Source organism: Pleurodeles waltl, chromosome 8, assembly GCF_031143425.1.
Source record: "Pleurodeles waltl isolate 20211129_DDA chromosome 8, aPleWal1.hap1.20221129, whole genome shotgun sequence".
Classification (NCBI taxonomy): domain Eukaryota; kingdom Metazoa; phylum Chordata; class Amphibia; order Caudata; family Salamandridae; genus Pleurodeles; species Pleurodeles waltl.
This window is the reverse complement of record NC_090447.1, coordinates 1257190681-1257207285: the sequence shown is the minus strand read 5'-3', so window position 1 is coordinate 1257207285 and position 16605 is coordinate 1257190681. Positions and strand designations below refer to the sequence as shown.

The 16605-nt window shown below is 40.6% G+C and overlaps 1 protein-coding gene across 1 annotated transcript in view; it reads left to right on the top strand.

Moving 5' to 3' along the window:
* The window catches only part of B3GLCT (beta 3-glucosyltransferase), a 902740-nt gene that overhangs the window by 577227 nt on the left and 308908 nt on the right, over positions 1 to 16605 (top strand). The window contains exons 9-10 of the mRNA XM_069205575.1: positions 6943 to 7074; positions 13592 to 13661. Coding sequence (XP_069061676.1) covers positions 6943 to 7074; positions 13592 to 13661 — 202 coding nt within the window. The remainder of the gene's footprint in view (positions 1 to 6942; positions 7075 to 13591; positions 13662 to 16605) is intronic.

The window sequence follows — 16605 nt, the reverse complement described above, 5'->3', positions numbered from 1 at the left end:
ACTGGCAGAATAATGCAAAGCATGTTAATCTAGAAAACTCTTCATGCTGCAAAACTTCTCCTACTGGCAAGCAACCATTTCATTACTTTAGGGCACAAGTTATAGTTACTTGAAGTAACTATAACTCGTGAATTTCAGTAGTTTTGTTAATTTAAAACCATATTTCAGTGAATATCTGAGATTGTTTTTTTAAAGCACAGTAAGATATTATTACCACACTGAAGTGTAACGTCACTTTAACCTTTTGTTTTTCAGTGAATTTCTTGTATTTGTTTTTTTAGCATAAAGTAATATTTTATTATCTTACGTAACTCCAACCCCTGTGACTGTTAGCGCACTGGAGTTGGCTGGAGGGCCTGGCCTCCATCCAACCCCTCAAGGGCAGGCAACCCTCTGCAGCACATGGCAGTTGGTCCTGGTTTGTAGCCAGGCCCTGCATCCAACCAATCGCTGACATCCAACTCCATTCCATACAGGGGATTGTGCATAGATCTGGTTCAATTGTTTTTATTTTTGATGCCTTCCTCCTCTTTTTTCAAAAGTTTGTGTTCACTATAAAGGAATGTGGTATATTAATTAGGTTATATACCTTATATGGTTTTGTAGGAACATTTTGTTATGTGTACTGCAATATGCCCAGGTCCTGCGACTTTCTGGGTTGCCCCATTGTTTTGAATTTATATTCCTCCAGGGACTAGCTCTGAATCCACAGAGCGAATCCCCAGAGGTGTCAAATGTGCGCCTGCAAGTGGGCACCCAATGAGGGGGGTGGATGCAGGGTGTGGCCGCAGGCCAGGCTCTTCTGGCACACCAAAGCAGTACATAGCCAAAAGCCACGCGTGGTGTCGGGTTTGCGGCCTGCTGGGGCTTGGCCGCAGGGCTTGCCCACATGCCAGGTCATGCGGCCAACTCTCTGCTGCGCACAGTCAAAGGCCGTGCACAACAGGGGTTTGATTTTACGTATGGTAATAAAATATTACTTTACATTTTTTTTAAAACTAGAAATTCACTGAAAAGACAAATTTTAAAGTAACATTATAAGTAGGTGAAACGTAATGTTTTAAACTGAAAAAACATAGAAATTAACCATTTATAGTTATCTCAATTAACTACTCATGTCCTAAGATAACTATTCCTCACATCCTCACCATGCACTGCTATTAGCCCACATATTAGATCACTCATGACATCTCTGACTTAATTGACAATATCACTGCAACATTTGCAATTAAATTATTGATTAGAAAACATTATGGTGGGAGCGCGAGTTATAGTTACCATAGGGCACGATTTATAGTTGCCTGAGATAGCAATAACTGGTGAATTTCTCTGTTTTTTTTTAGTTTAAAGTAGAAATTTCATCTAACTATAATGTTACTTCAACCTTTGTTTTATAGTGTGTGTATATTTACACTGGCTATTGCCAGTAAGTAGTTATAGTTAGGACCATCTTTCCATAGGAAAAGCGTTTTTTGACTTTCCTATATCTTTAGCACCGTTTGACAAAATTTTCCAAACAAAGTGGGATGTTGATTCTTGTTATGCATCGAAAGTTTCGGTTGATCTGCCAAGTGGGGTCAAGAAAAAGAGAGGGTAAAAAAACATGCGTTTCCCATGTTCATTCCCATAGTAGTTTTGAACACGACAACAACCAGAACCGCTTGACCGAATTGCACAGCTCTTGGCAGAAAGGTAGGTTTTGGTTTGCAGATTATGCTTTTAGATATATGGTGTAAATCCGTTCTGTTGTTTTTAAGATATTATTGATGAAATAAAGGGCCACAGATCCATCGCAATGTTTTTGAAATGATCGCGGCATGTTCGTGAATGTGTGTGACACTAGGAACGCTGTGATTGACTGGCCGCAACCTGAACAGAAAGTTGCTGCTGCCATTTTAGGTAAAGGGACACACTCTGCAGGGCTGAAAAATAAAATGAAAAGTGGCATAATGAGTCAGGGTGGAGGTACCCTGACCCCAGGGCTTTGATATAGGGTGTTTGAGGGTGAAATTATGACCATAAAATTATTTATTTTTCACAATGCGCATTATCCATGAATACGTTGCAACGCTCTGCATGACACCGCCAGTGCAATGTTGCGACGAATTCTCGAATATCAGCGACCCAAAAAAAAAAAACATTTACTCATTCATAAACTAATTTATTCACTCACTGTAGAACTCAGACACTTATGCAGCCACTCACATACCCAGTCGTCCCTCATGCACCCACTCACAGACCCACTCACGCTCATGCACCCACTCAGACCCTCACACACTCACTCACAGACCCACTCAAATTCTGATGCACTCACTGACAGAGCCACTCATACATGCACACACCCACTAATTGATCCACAAAGACACTCATGACCCTACTCATACACCCACTCAGACCTTGATGCACCCACTCACAGACCCACTGAGACACTCATGTACCGACTCACAGACCCAGTTAAATGCTCACGCAACTACTCACAGACCCACTCAGACACTCATGCACCAACTCACAGACCTGGTCAGACACACACACCCACTCACAAACCCACTCAGACACTCATGCACTCACTCACAGACCCACACAGACGCACTCACACTCATTCACAGTCCTACTGAAACACTTATGCACTCACTCACACACTCACTGTCAAAGGTTAGTGGTTACAGTTAGGAAATGAAATAAAAAAAAACTTAGAAATTCACTTAAAAAACAAAGGTTACAGGTATGTTATAGTTTGCAAACAACATTAAAAAAACCTTATAAATTTGCTGAAAAATCCAAAGGTTACAGGGATGTTATAGTTAGGCTCACATTTCACTTGTACAAAACCAGTCAAATTCAGCAGTTATTTACTTGTAGGTCACACAACTAATGACCCATCCTCCAACAGTATATGTATATTATATGTGTATATATATACAGTATATATATATATATATATATACATATATATATATACATATATATATATTGGCAGCCACATATACATTGTGTTTGTGTATATGTTACAGAGTCAATTATAATGGCTGCAGTTATGGTTAGGCCAGTGTTTAGACGTTTCTTGTTTTGCTAATAACTTTGGCAAATCTGCACAAAAATCCCCCCTCCCAAACAAAATACTGTTTTGGTTCAGTGTGGTAAGTTTAAAGCTGAGACATTTGTTGGGGGAATAGGGATTGGAAGGTATGGCCTAAAAGCAGTGTTCACCATTTTAACTCCCATAGCAAACATTGTTCTCCACCACAGAACCACGGAAAAAAACAGATGAGTGGAATTACTTCAAACTTGGAGGTAACTATAACAGTGGTAAGAGACAGCCTTTTGGTGTAAATCCATTCAGCAGAGTTTGAGAAATTAGTGTTAAAATGAATTAGTTAGAATTGAGAGATTAAATGTTAGAGATACCTGGGCCATTAGTTCAGAAGCTGTTTACGGGCTCAAATCGAAAAAATGAAGGCCCCTTATTGGACAGGAGTGTTTTTCTTTTGTCGTGCTTTCGGCTCCATAAACTCAGAATCAAGTTTGAGGCTTGAAGGCTCTTATTCATTGGCCATGAAAGAAAATGTTCGCTTGCAGCTGCCAGTACAGGACGAGGGGCATGTCCCTGTGGCCTGAAAAATAAATTAAAGGGTCATATAGAGCCATGTTCAAAATACAATAAATTTTATGGAGATGGTATTTATTACTATTGTTGAGTGTGTGCAAGGGGCTATGACTTTCAAGAAGTGAAGCCTCGATTAAGTCATACAGCTCCTCCTCTCAACTCCCTCAACAATGGTAACAGCATATGACACTCAGCAAATTTGCATGTGTGGGTTATGGAATACTGTGTTTTATGTGCCATAGTTTTAAACAATCAGTCAATCAATCAATCAATATTTGTAAAGTGCAGCTACTCACCAATGAGGGTCTCGAGGCGCTGGACGGTGTTTAGCCATAACTAGAGCACTGCAAATAAAATTGTGCTGTAACATGAAACCATTAAAAGCCTTGTGACCATGGCCCTGGTTGATTTCTTCTTTAAATTGCTTATAGGATGGACTTTTTGTTTCATTAAGCAGTTTTCTCTGAAGTCAATCACACTCCACTGTAGTAATAAATATGTAAATCTGTGTTTAATAACACACTTGGCACAAGTACCATTATTGATACTATTATTGTGCCACATTAGTTTAACTGGCATAGCAATAATTTTTACTGGCTTGGTATGCACCTATCTATATATTCACTGAAAAGAACAAAGGTTATAATAACCTTATAGTTAGGTGTTGTACTGCTTATGACATCACATATTACATACCTCATGACATGTTAAATGACATAATTGATGACTTCACTGAGCACAGAGCATGGAGGACACAGTTTATAGTTAGCTCACTGAACTATAACAAGTGAATTGCAGTGTTTTTTTGTGTTTAAGCAGTAGCTTTTAACTCATTTGAACAGCAAACTATATTGTTACTTTAACCTTTGTTTTTTCAGTCAATTTCTAGGTTTTTTTAAATGTAAGCTAAGATCCTGTTACTGTACCTAACTATGACATCACCTTAACTGTTGATGTTTTGTGTCAATTTCTGTGTTGGGAGTAGTCGGTGGTACGGGAACCACTACCAACTCTCAAACATACTTTTTGTAAAGTAAACTTTCTCTTTCTAAACGCAACCCTGTGACCTTTAAGGAAAACTGGGTACATTTTAAAAAACGTTTACTTTAATTAAATGCAGTCACAGACTTGGTGGTCTGCTTACCTCAGGAGACCACCAGTCCTGTGATGGAATCCAATTAGGATACGTTGCAATTTTCAATCAAACTTAGTATTCATAAGGTAGATTGGAATGGGACTGACTTCAAATGGTGATTTTTGCAAACCGATTTACTAGTACATGGCTCAATTCACAAAATTCGACACTGGTCACCAAAATACTGGTTGCAGTTTTCCGACCAATGTTTTGTACATCAGGCCCTAAAATAAATATGTGTTTTAGGTGGGATCGGTCATGGAAACATCACTATTGTTCATGTCTGTCAGCGATAATGCTACCTTTGCAGGAAATACACTTGCGTTTATGTCATTGTGCTAGTTGATGAGAGAAAATAGGAATGGTAGGGGTTTGGATTTGGTGTCTGAAGAAAACCATAGTGATTTCCCTGACGTAAGCGCCCCTTCAGCCATAGATGTAGAACCGTAACACGGTAGACAAAGGCCGCCAGTAAAATCTATATAAAATGATAGAGGAAACCGTGGAGGCTGCTGCAAGCCACAAAGTGAGTTAAATGCCTCGAGACCACTACTAACCGTAACTTTCTATAAACATTTAGCCCCTGGTGGATGGAAGCTGATGGGAAAGATTTGAAGTTTTAGTTCGTTCAAGGCTTTGTTTAAAAGTTATGTTTCATGATGATTAGTTTCTATCTTTCTCTCTTGTATATACCTCAATCTGTCTTTCATCCCCATTCCGTTAACCCCTCCCCTTCTCTTCTGCGCATGCCTTCGGGGACATGACGGTGTGCCTATCTCTATTTATTCTCTCTTTGTTCATTTCCCCACCCTTTCTTTTACTTATTTTCTGTCGTTCCCTCCCCTTAGCCCCTACGTCATTTCCTCTGTAACTTTCTCTTACTGTTATTGAGCCATCATTTTCTTCCTTAACTTCTCCTGTATCACCTCCTGCCTTACCAAGTCTCCCATTTTCTTCCTGCCTATGCTACCTTTAAATCGTTATAGGATTATAAACTACGCTAACAAGTATATGGTGATTGTGTATGATTCTGGAAAGAAACATCTTTAAATTTTGTTGTGGAGAAACGTTTCCCTGTGTGCTGTTTTATTTCCAACTAAATGGCATTCCCATGCTGTCCAATCCTTAAAATCCTAAACATTCTTTTTGTTTACAGGATCACATAGTTATCCTGATAGGTATATTTATGTGGGGAAAATCTTCTCTCCACCTACTCTCCGTAGACTGCTTGTACAGGACGGTAAATTCACATCCCTCCTCTTTATTTTTTTTATTTTTTACTCTCTCATCCTCCTTTCAGCATCACAGTTTTGCCCTCGTAACACTAAACTGTTTAATCCCATCCTATGTCCATGTAACCTAGTAAGTGTAAGCCTACCTACCTTCTTATAGGTGTGCTGCTACAACACCCTAGTACCATGACCCTTACCTATGCCTACAACCTAGCTCCTCTAAACTTGTCTGTACCTTAACACATATTTTCCTACGTATCCCCTAGAATCTCTACACATACCTATCCCCTGGTACCTCTACCTAAAGCCTTGGGTGTAGCTTAATACCTCTGTCACTAACTGTTCCCTTTTATATCTACCTCTACATGCCCCAGTGCATCTACCTATACCTGTACCCTAGTATGTCACCCCATACATATACCTTAGTAACTGCTTACACCCCTGTATATTTCTTCTTGCATTTAGCGGTGTGTCTCTGACCCTGTCTATACCCACTTTGTCTATGCATATCTGTATCCGGATACATTTACATCTAAGCATGGTTAGAACATGGCCCTACTACCCCTCTGCCCCTCCCCCAGGCCCTAGTACTCCCTTCCTCAACTACGCCCTAGATTGCTTGTTCGCCTTAGTGCTGTCTTCTTGCGCCTTACTTATTTTATTGAGTCTTTTGCCTATCCTATGAGTCCCACTTGTTAGGTTTTCTTTTGTGTGTAATTGCTCAACACTTTTGAGAAAATGATGTGTGAGGAGGGTTGAGGGAAGCTTTCCTTTTATCGGAAATTCACCGAAATGGATTTTCACCAGCTTGGTGTCATCAGGCTGCTCGCCTTCATTTAGTTTTTTGTGGGAAACGAGATAGATCCATATTGCCTGCGGAGAGGTGAATCTCGGCAATTGTACATATTATGCTGTTGTGTAGATAATAGCAAAGATGCATTTTTTGTGAACTATTTCTCTGTGTTTGTCAGATTGCCCTGTATATTTGGCAGAAAGGAAATGGACAAGAATTAACGCCAGTGCCTGAGTTTTGCACAGTTGACATCATGTCACCTCAAGCTGCTCACTGTGCTACGATGTTCAGTAGTTTCCTCCCACATTGCGTAAGTACAGTCTACATTTGCTCTCAAAATGCGTTTATTTTTCCTCTTTATCAGCTCTTTCATTCATATTCTTCAATGACGTTCATCAGGGGCAGCCAATCGCCCTAAACATTGTTTAACTCACCTTGTAAGTTTCATCCTGCAGTATAAAAACAAAGGGGATCTACGGCTCGTCCACTGACGTAGATGCAGAAGATATGCCACTAGACAAATTACCTGGGGAACCAGTTTGCACTTGGAAATGGATTCCTGTGCATTTTGAAAACCTTTTTTTTAGATGCGATTTGATACGTTTTTAACATCGTCAGTAGCATGTTCCCCGTCTCTTCAGATATTGTTTAACACTTCCACAGGAATTTAAACAATACAGGGTTTAAAATATAATTTCCAACTCACAGGTAGTTAATTTTTTTCCAAGTTCCCTTGTTAATATATTTACGCACATGAATGAGGGAGCCCAGCAAATTGTCGGTGTTTCTTTAATCCACCTAAGCTCTGGAGAGAAAGCTGCGTTTCGTTTTCGTTTGTTTATAAGCAAATGAGCACTTCCTGCCCCTGTTTTTTTCCTCCATTCAAACCTAGAGCATACTGCCATTCTATTGGTAGTTATGGTAATGGGTGTATACCAAAGTAACTAGAAATGTAGTAGTGTTCCCCCAGTTATGTGGTTTGATGTGTCCCTTCTTGTGTCGAGGTTTGGGAAAGATGAGGTCAGCTGAGTAGCCAGTCTAGCCTAAACTTTTTGTTCTGTGCCTGCATTAATGGTTTTACTTGTATGAAGCATGGGTCCTAACATAGATAGCCCTGAGTAGCCAGTGAAGTCTTTGGAGGGCTGATGTGATGTGGTCTGAAAGACAATTGAATAGGAGTTTTAATCTTTGTGGTATTTTGGACTTTTTTAACATTAAGAATAGGAAAAGGACCCCTTAGGATGGTCTGAAAGTAGGTTGTTTTCCCCCGGAAGTTGAATAGCAGGCTAAAGTCCTTTCTTTCAATCACTTTTCCTTAGATCAGGTCATTAGAGGTCAGTTGATAGCTGGCATTGTCTGCTGGATTGTGGTTCTTCTTGGGCGGTTTTATGCAAGGAATTTTGATGATGGAGTTGGTGCTTGCATTTAAGAGAGTTTTTAATGAAGGATCTTGCTGGTGTCATTGAGAGTAGGATATCCTAAATGAATTGAGCTGGACAGAAAACTGATGGTGAGCATCCTTGACCATATGCTTTCACCAGTTCCTTGAACTGGGAGTTAGAGAGCTGAACAAGTTCGAGGTCTGACGTCTGCAAGTGAACGAATTCCTACGCATCATTGTGTAGTAGACTGGATATGAGTCATCTTGCTCCTGTGGTGCTCTTCTACAGTCTTTGTGTTTGAAAAAGTGTCTGCGTTGACAATACAGAAACCTTGGGACTGACATACCTTGTCAGTGCATCTGGCATTGGGGATGCATTTGGAGTAAGGGTTCCATTTACTTTCGCCACTGAAGAATTGTAGTTCCCGATGAGTCATTGAAGATGTGATTTCACATTTGAGTTGTTAGATTTCTTCCACTGGTGTTGCAGTGCTGAGATTTCATTCTTTATCGCCTTTATTCCTAATGAGCACACACATCTAAAGTTAATAGGTTTTCTAGTGGTGATGTTGAGCATGCAGTAAATGAGGTAGTGGGCAGTTCAAATGCTTGAAATATTCCCTGTCAATGTGATAAGACCAGGTGAACAGAAGCTTCCAACCACTATGTGTCCAACTGAATGATCTGTTCTACAGATGAGATAGGAGCAGTTTTGAGCCTATGGGTTTATCATGAGGGAATGTGGATGAGGAAGATTTGGTCTGTTGAACCGGATTTTAAGGTTTCCCAGGATGCAGTGATTGGTGTGGTTTAAAGTGATGTCAGATAACTTATCTAAGAAGACACCTGTGAATCCTGTGGTAATCAGTGCAGGGCTGTATATCAGCAGGAATAAGCAAAAGACAATATGTCAAGGAGAGCAGCGGGCTTGAGATGATTGGCCGTCGTTCATCCCTTAATCGTAACATTTTTGGGGGGTTTTAAGGATACCTTGAAAATGACTGATTGTCCTCCTGTGTTTTTTTCTGGGGTGGATTCGGCAGTCCTCAAGTAGAGCCAGTGGTTTTCAGTGCTTGGCACCAGCACTAAATTGTTGGCACCAGGACTTATGACTGTCTTCCACATTGTGGTGCTGTTTGTCTAATTTAAAGATAACCAGTTGTTTATTAATTCAAAATACATTGCAAATGACTTGTACTTGCTGCCCAAGCCATTCTTATACATTTGAGGGCTTGGAATAGTCTCAATTGTCACACTTGTAGGTGTGCGATGGTTAGTGTTTGGTGATACGGTCATTGGCAGTGCTGGCAGGGGCAGTGGGTGGTGCAGGCTCCAGTGGCCTCCTGACAAGGGCCCTGGCACTTAGGTGTTTGTTTACAAATGAAGCACTGGATCCCTGTGATGGTTCGGTATCCAGGGGGATTGCCTCGTGGAAGACTGGGGATGCTTCATGGGTGCAGTGATGAACAGTAATTCTGGTTTTGAGCCTGAGATCCAGCTGTATATGATGAGGCTGTTTTTGTGCGTTGAGGAAGTAACTCAGAAACAGCATGATAAACCGAGGGGCCTAGGTTGTTAGTGGGGCGCAAGGACATTTGGAGGAGATAAGTGATAAAAAAGGGTATAAATTGTAGTGGTTTTGATGTTAGAATGTCTTCTTTACAGCTCCAAGAGTGAAGCTATCTCTTAACAGGCTTACGAGGTGCAGGTGAAACAGTGGGATAGAACTGGTTAATGAAGGAGTAGGGTGTGCTTTTCACTATCCCACTGGAGGGATATTTTTCAGTAGAATATTTATTGAGGAATCCATATATAATACGTGATCACTCACTGTATAAGGTCTACTGCCTTGCTAATTGTCCTTACCCTATTCACCTCTTAGCATATAATCCCTTCCAGCCTAAGAATATTTTGTTGTGTACACAATGTCAAAAGGACAAAAGACAACTAAGACACTGCCTTCCCACTGACAAAAATATATTCAAAGGAGTCTGCACAGCTATAGTAATAATGATAACTACTAATGTGCAATTTGCCTTTTATGTTGAGGCACTGTGTGAAGTCTCTATGGTAAGTAGCCACCATTCCGCCTTTTCCAGCATCCGGTCTTTAAATTCCCTCACCCAACAACAGGTTACCAGGTACCCGAATCCTCAAAGGGTTGTGTTGCCGTCCTCACCAGGTAACCGCCATATATAACCTTATATATCCTATGAGATGGGGAGGCCATGCCTGTCGCAAGGAGATTCCCACCAATAAGTCTGCGTCCCAGTCATGTGAATCCTATCATGGTATGCAGGAAAGTCTTAGATAGCTTGGTGTTAGTGCTTAATTTGCTTAGACAACAAAAAAGAACACTGGACAGGTCTGTGCAGTTACCAGTGTCATTGATTTCCCACACTCAAATAAATATCACAATTTTGACTACAGGGAGTGCAGAATTATTATGCAAGTTGTATTTTTGAGGATTAATTTTATTATTGAACAACAACCATGTTCTCAATGAACCCAAAAAACTCATTAATATCAAAGCTGAATATTTTTGGAAGTAGTTTTTAGTTTGTTTTTAGTTTTAGCTATGTTAGGGGGATATCTGTGTGTGCAGGTGACTATTACTGTGCATAATTATTAGGCAACTTAACAAAAAAAAATATATACCCATTTCAATTATTTATTATTACCAGTGAAACCAATATAACATCTCAACATTCACAAATATACATTTCTGACATTCAAAAACAAAACAAAAACAAATCAGTGACCAATATAGCCACCTTTCTTTGCAAGGACACTCAAAAGCCTGCCATCCATGGATTCTGTCAGTGTTTTGATCTGTTCACCATCAACATTGCGTGCAGCAGCAACCACAGCCTCCCAGACACTGTTCAGAGAGGTGTGCTGTTTTGCCTCCTTGTAAATCTCACATTTGATGATGGACCACAGGTTCTCAATGGGGTTCAGATCAGGTGAACAAGGAGGCCATGTCATTAGATTTCCTTCTTTTATACCCTTTCTTGCCAGCCACGCTGTGGAGTACTTGGACGCGTGTGATGGAGCATTGTCCTGCATGAAAATCATGTTTTTCTTGAAGGATGCAGACTTCTTCCTGTACCACTGCTTGAAGAAGGTGTCTTCCAGGAACTGGCAGTAGGACTGGGAGTTGAGCTTGACTCCATCCTCAACCCGAAAAGGCCCCACAAGCTCATCTTTGATGATACCAGCCCAAACCAGTACTCCACCTCCACCTTGCTGGCGTCTGAGTCGGACTGGAGCTCTCTGCCCTTTACCAATCCAGCCACGGGCCCATCCATCTGGCCCATCAAGACTCACTCTCATTTCATCAGTCCATAAAACCTTAGAAAAATCAGTCTTGAGATATTTCTTGGCCCAGTCTTGACGTTTCAGCTTGTGTGTCTTGTTCAGTGGTGGTCGTCTTTCAGCCTTTCTTACCTTGGCCATGTCTCTGAGTATTGCACACCTTGTGCTTTTGGGCACTCCAGTGATGTTGCAGCTCTGAAATATGGCCAAACTGGTGGCAAGTGGCATCGTGGCAGATGCACGCTTGACTTTTCTCAGTTCATGGGCAGTTATTTTGCGCCTTGGTTTTTCCACACGCTTCTTGCGACCCTGTTGACTATTTTGAATGAAACGCTTGATTGTTCGATGATCACGCTTCAGAAGCTTTGCAATTTTAAGAGTGCTGCATCCCTCTGCAAGATATCTCACTATTTTTGACTTTTCTGAGCCTGTCAAGTCCTTCTTTTGACCCATTTTGCCAAAGGAAAGGAAGTTGCCTAATAATTATGCACACCTGATATAGGGTGTTGATGTCATTAGACCACACCCCTTCTCATTATAGAGATGCACATCACCTAATATGCTTAATTGGTAGTAGGCTTTCGAGCCTATACAGCTTGGAGTAAGACAACATGCATAAAGAGGATGATGTGGTCAAAATACTAATTTGCCTAATAATTCTGCACTCCCTGTATTATATCTCGCCCAATAAAAATACCAGATTGCCTAGGCTGCAAGAATGGCCTGCATGAGCTGCCGTTTTATTTTTTTGCATGTATATTCAGTTGTTACAAACTGTTGCTGATGTACTGTGCTAAAAAACAAAAAGGCAAACAGCGCCACCATGTTGTCAAAAGTAAGTGCCGGTGTTAAGAATAAAGCGCCGGTGCAGAACACCGGAAAACACTGACACAAACCTAAGCACTGCTTGGCAGATAGGAGAGAACAAATATAAGCAAGAATTCTGATTAATATATCATAAGGTTCTGTGTTTTATTCTCATTGTTCTCAATTGTTTGATTTGCTAGCGTTTGTATTAATATCATGATGATCGTCACTCATGATTCCCACTGGAGGCTAGGGTATAATAATTCTACATTAATCTAATTGCCTTTTATTTGTGTACTGTTTCTAGGGAACCAAAACTTCATAAGCTCCTCTTTTCCTTGCGAGTCATTAGTCATGTCTGTTGTCTTCGGAAAGCCTCTCTTGAACATGTTTAGAGCCCAAAAGGAGATGTGCGGGATTCCAGTCTTTGTTGCCTTTCTCTGGAAAGTCCTGGTTGTTTCCACAACACTGGGAGTTTGGGAAATCTAACTAGATGCGTCCCCACAAGAGGAGAGGGGAGAATGCGTGAAGAATAAAAGGTGTGAACGTTTTATTGTGCCCAGTGTGTGGGGGGTGGGGGGGGGGTATAAGGAGGAGGAAATGGGGCGAAATGAAAAGGAGAGGAATGGGCTGCGAGCGACTGGGAGAAGGAGAGGCGGTGGTTTCAACATCAGGTGAAAGGGGCGGGTTGTGAGTGGGTAGAAGGAGTCTGGCCAGAATTGCCCATAGAGAGGCAATAGATGTAAATCACGAGGAATGCCCTATGAAGCAGGAACACTGCATTTTGTGGGAAATCATGCTGGGGAAATAAACTAGGTATACAGAAGTGAAGATAACAAATATAAATTATTGTTTTAAATTCTCACTGCAAATGTGTTTTATTATTTCATCAATGAGTATTTGTTCTGAAAAGATAAATGGATTCTAAAAAAAGGAAAACAACGTATCCTTTATGAAGAACGTGTTTTCCCATATTGGTGCATTAGTTGAATTTTAAAGTTCCTGTCTCACTCAAGCAGAACCCATCCTGACAATGATAAATATGTGCAGCAACATCATTATTTGCTCGATGTGTGTTGTTGCAATCTGACTAGGTTGATGGACTTGTTATTTTGAAATGAGGCAGTCACAGTGGCCAGTCTCTTAAATTCCCGAGTTCCATCCGCATAAATACGAGATTGTAGAGATTGTTCACCTCAGGCAAAGTGTTGTGAAGTGAAATAGTGAATGCAATGCTGCTAAAGTACATTGACTATGAATATGGGTGGAAGAGGGTACAAATGATGTGATAAATCTTAATATTGGTTGTTTTCTGTTGCAGGGAAATCTGGTGAAAGCGGAAGATGTTTTTGTTGCTATAAAAACCTGCAAAAAATTTCACAAAGATAGAAGTATGTCCTATATACCAGTTTGTGTTTTCTTAGTACAGTTGACTTTGCATGCCAAATTTTGCTATTAAGTCAGTATGATGATAATAATTGAAATATGTTATGTTTTGTGTAATTGAACATATTCAATTTCAAGCCTAGTTCGTTGTCTCAGATAGGTAGCTCACCCTCGGTTTAACTCGCTGAAATATGTATGAAGTTAACGTACATTATGAACCTGGATGTAAGATAATGGATCGCTGTACCTAAAAGCAGGGAGTGTGATTCTAGCTTTCTTTTCAGAAAGTGAACATGCATGTGTTGGTATTGTTCAGTGCTTTTTTTTAATCGGGTACTGCCTTAGAAGCTCTGATAAAGGGCCCTTCATACAAGCAGATGCGATAAGTGACCTTCCTGATACTCAAGCTTACAGAATTAATGATGACAATTTGAATGGGTTTGTTTGCTGGGGCTGGAGACATATCTCTTCAATTTGATAGCATTTGCTGATGCTCAGAACTTTCCGTCAGACTTCTCAACAAGGAACAGTCTTTGTGTCCTATGCTGTTGTGGTTTTGAGGATTATAAAATCTGATCTGTTGTTTTGTCAGAGGTGAGCAAGGGATCATCTACATGCTAGGGCAGACCTACTAGCCCCCCCCCCCCAGCCCCCACACCCTCTCTCCCACCCTCTCCAGCCTCCCTCCAAAGGCCTTATCTCGAAATGACAATTGTGAAGAATACCATTCAGTTCAATGTACCTTCAGGGCAACCACAGTTTTTTCATGTGAAACAAAATCACCAAATGTTTCAGAAGACTTAAAACAATTTCATTGAGCACGGAGGCCTTGATAATGGAGCTGATGCCCGTTTCTAGTGAAAGAAGAACTTACTTTAGCGACTTTGCTGACACAGTTCTGGGGATAATTTGAAGTAATTTTTTTTGTGACAAATCAAACATTTCATGTATTTTCCTTTGGCAAGAATAATCAAAAAGCAAAGGCAGAATGACTTGGGAAGACTGTTCATTAAAAAAACAGACTGGTCAAGTTGCAGAATGACACATAAAGTACCACATTGTATTCATTTGGGACTCGGGGAAGATCATGAGATTCTAATGTTCACTCAAAGTATTTTATGGCATCCAAATTGGTTATTCCCACGGTAGATTTTGGAGATTTCCTTTGTTTCTTTTGTAGCCTCACTAATGCACGTATCAGGTTATCATTTTTGTGTTCTAGATTGATGACAGATCCTCTTATGCTGCTTGCGGTGAGATTTTCATCATTAGCTTTAAATATGGGTAAGGGTGTTAACATGGTCTGGTGAAGGGGATGTGGCATGGTCTGTCAAGCAGAGATGGAAGGTAGTTGAGGACAGTTATAGATAAGTAGATGAGGGCACGTGTTGTCATTCATGAGAGGTGTGTGTGAGATATGCTGCTTGATATCAACCGTGTTCTGAAGGTCTAGGAGTGCTTTCTTCTGTGATTTAGTGGAGCTGTCTCCTAGAAAGCTGAAGTCTACATGAGGATGTTTAGCGTATGATGTTGCAGGTAACATTACTGAACATTGAGCTGTGGATGAGGACTGTGATTGGGTTTCAGATAGTGGAAAATGACAGTTGGCAAGTTCAATGTCTGTATAGGGGGGCATTCCTGGAAGATGCATGGATGTTTGGGTTTGTGGATGAGGGTAAAGTAACCTCCAGTTTTGTGTGGGTCGGCGAAGTGTTGGATACTGTATCAGTATACCTTAATGGTACAAGAACCTCTAAGATGTTACAGGTGGAGGTGGTGGAGAGTCGAATCTCTGTGATCAGGACTGTATCTAGTTTGTGATTTATGTTACTGCCTGTAATGTTACCTGTGATTTTCACTGCAAAACAGGTGTTCATGATAATGAGTGATAGTTTTATTTGATGTGTTTGTTGTGGGTGGTAATGAGAGGAACACAAATGGGTTTGTTATGCGTGGCTGTGTATGGATGGGGATTTAGCAATTTACTGAGATGGAGGAGATAATGCAGAGCCCCAGGCTATTTTATTTGCCAAAAAGGTAAATTAATCACAAGCCATTTCATATTTCAGGACCCACTAGTCTTTGATTAAACTATTATAATGATTGTATGTATGCAAGGAACTTTATTTAATAAATCACTAACAGAAACACATTTGTGCTTGCTTGTATTTAGTTTAATTGTATTTTTTTCAGCTGATACCAAAGTCTGTAACTTCCTGACTATACCCCTTTGCTTGCTGCTAATCCTCTTATCTGTTCCTCCTTCTTGCCACCATTGAACTTTTCCCCATCCTCTATCCCTCTACTCCATCATATACCTCTCACCCCACCAATTTGTAGCCTGACCACTGTCACCTGTAGTCACACGCTCACCACTACACTCATACCTGTCTATTACCACCCTCTCAAATTTCCATTCTCTCACCCATCCGTCCTTGTCTTGCATCCATTCTCACGGATCATCTAAGCTCCTGTTTTCCCTAATGTCTTATCCCATTGTCTCTGTTACTATTTGTTAAATCATAATAAAAATCAAGAGTTGCCTTTTCCACAAATTATTCAAAATAAAGTTTTCAGAACTGGACAGGCCTATAAGAAAGTTTCATACCAGGCGAATGGCTCTGTAGGGCAGATAGGGCCAGATAGAATTAGTCACATACCCATCTCCGCCTGACAGCCCACTTACTCCCTGATTGCATTTTTAATATGTATTTGCTTGTGGTATTTTTGTAGCGTGAACTAAGACCTAAGACAGATGTTTCTTTTCAGAAGAAACACCAGATAGCCTTTCCTCCATTTGTCATTAATACTCACTTAGAGACGCTTTGAGGGGATACTTCTTGAACGCAGGCTCCTAATTTATCCCAGGACAATTTTCAGTGTATTTATGATTTACACTGCCCCATAGCATTCCAGGGGGTCTTCTTGCCCTTGGCACACCTTTCTTTT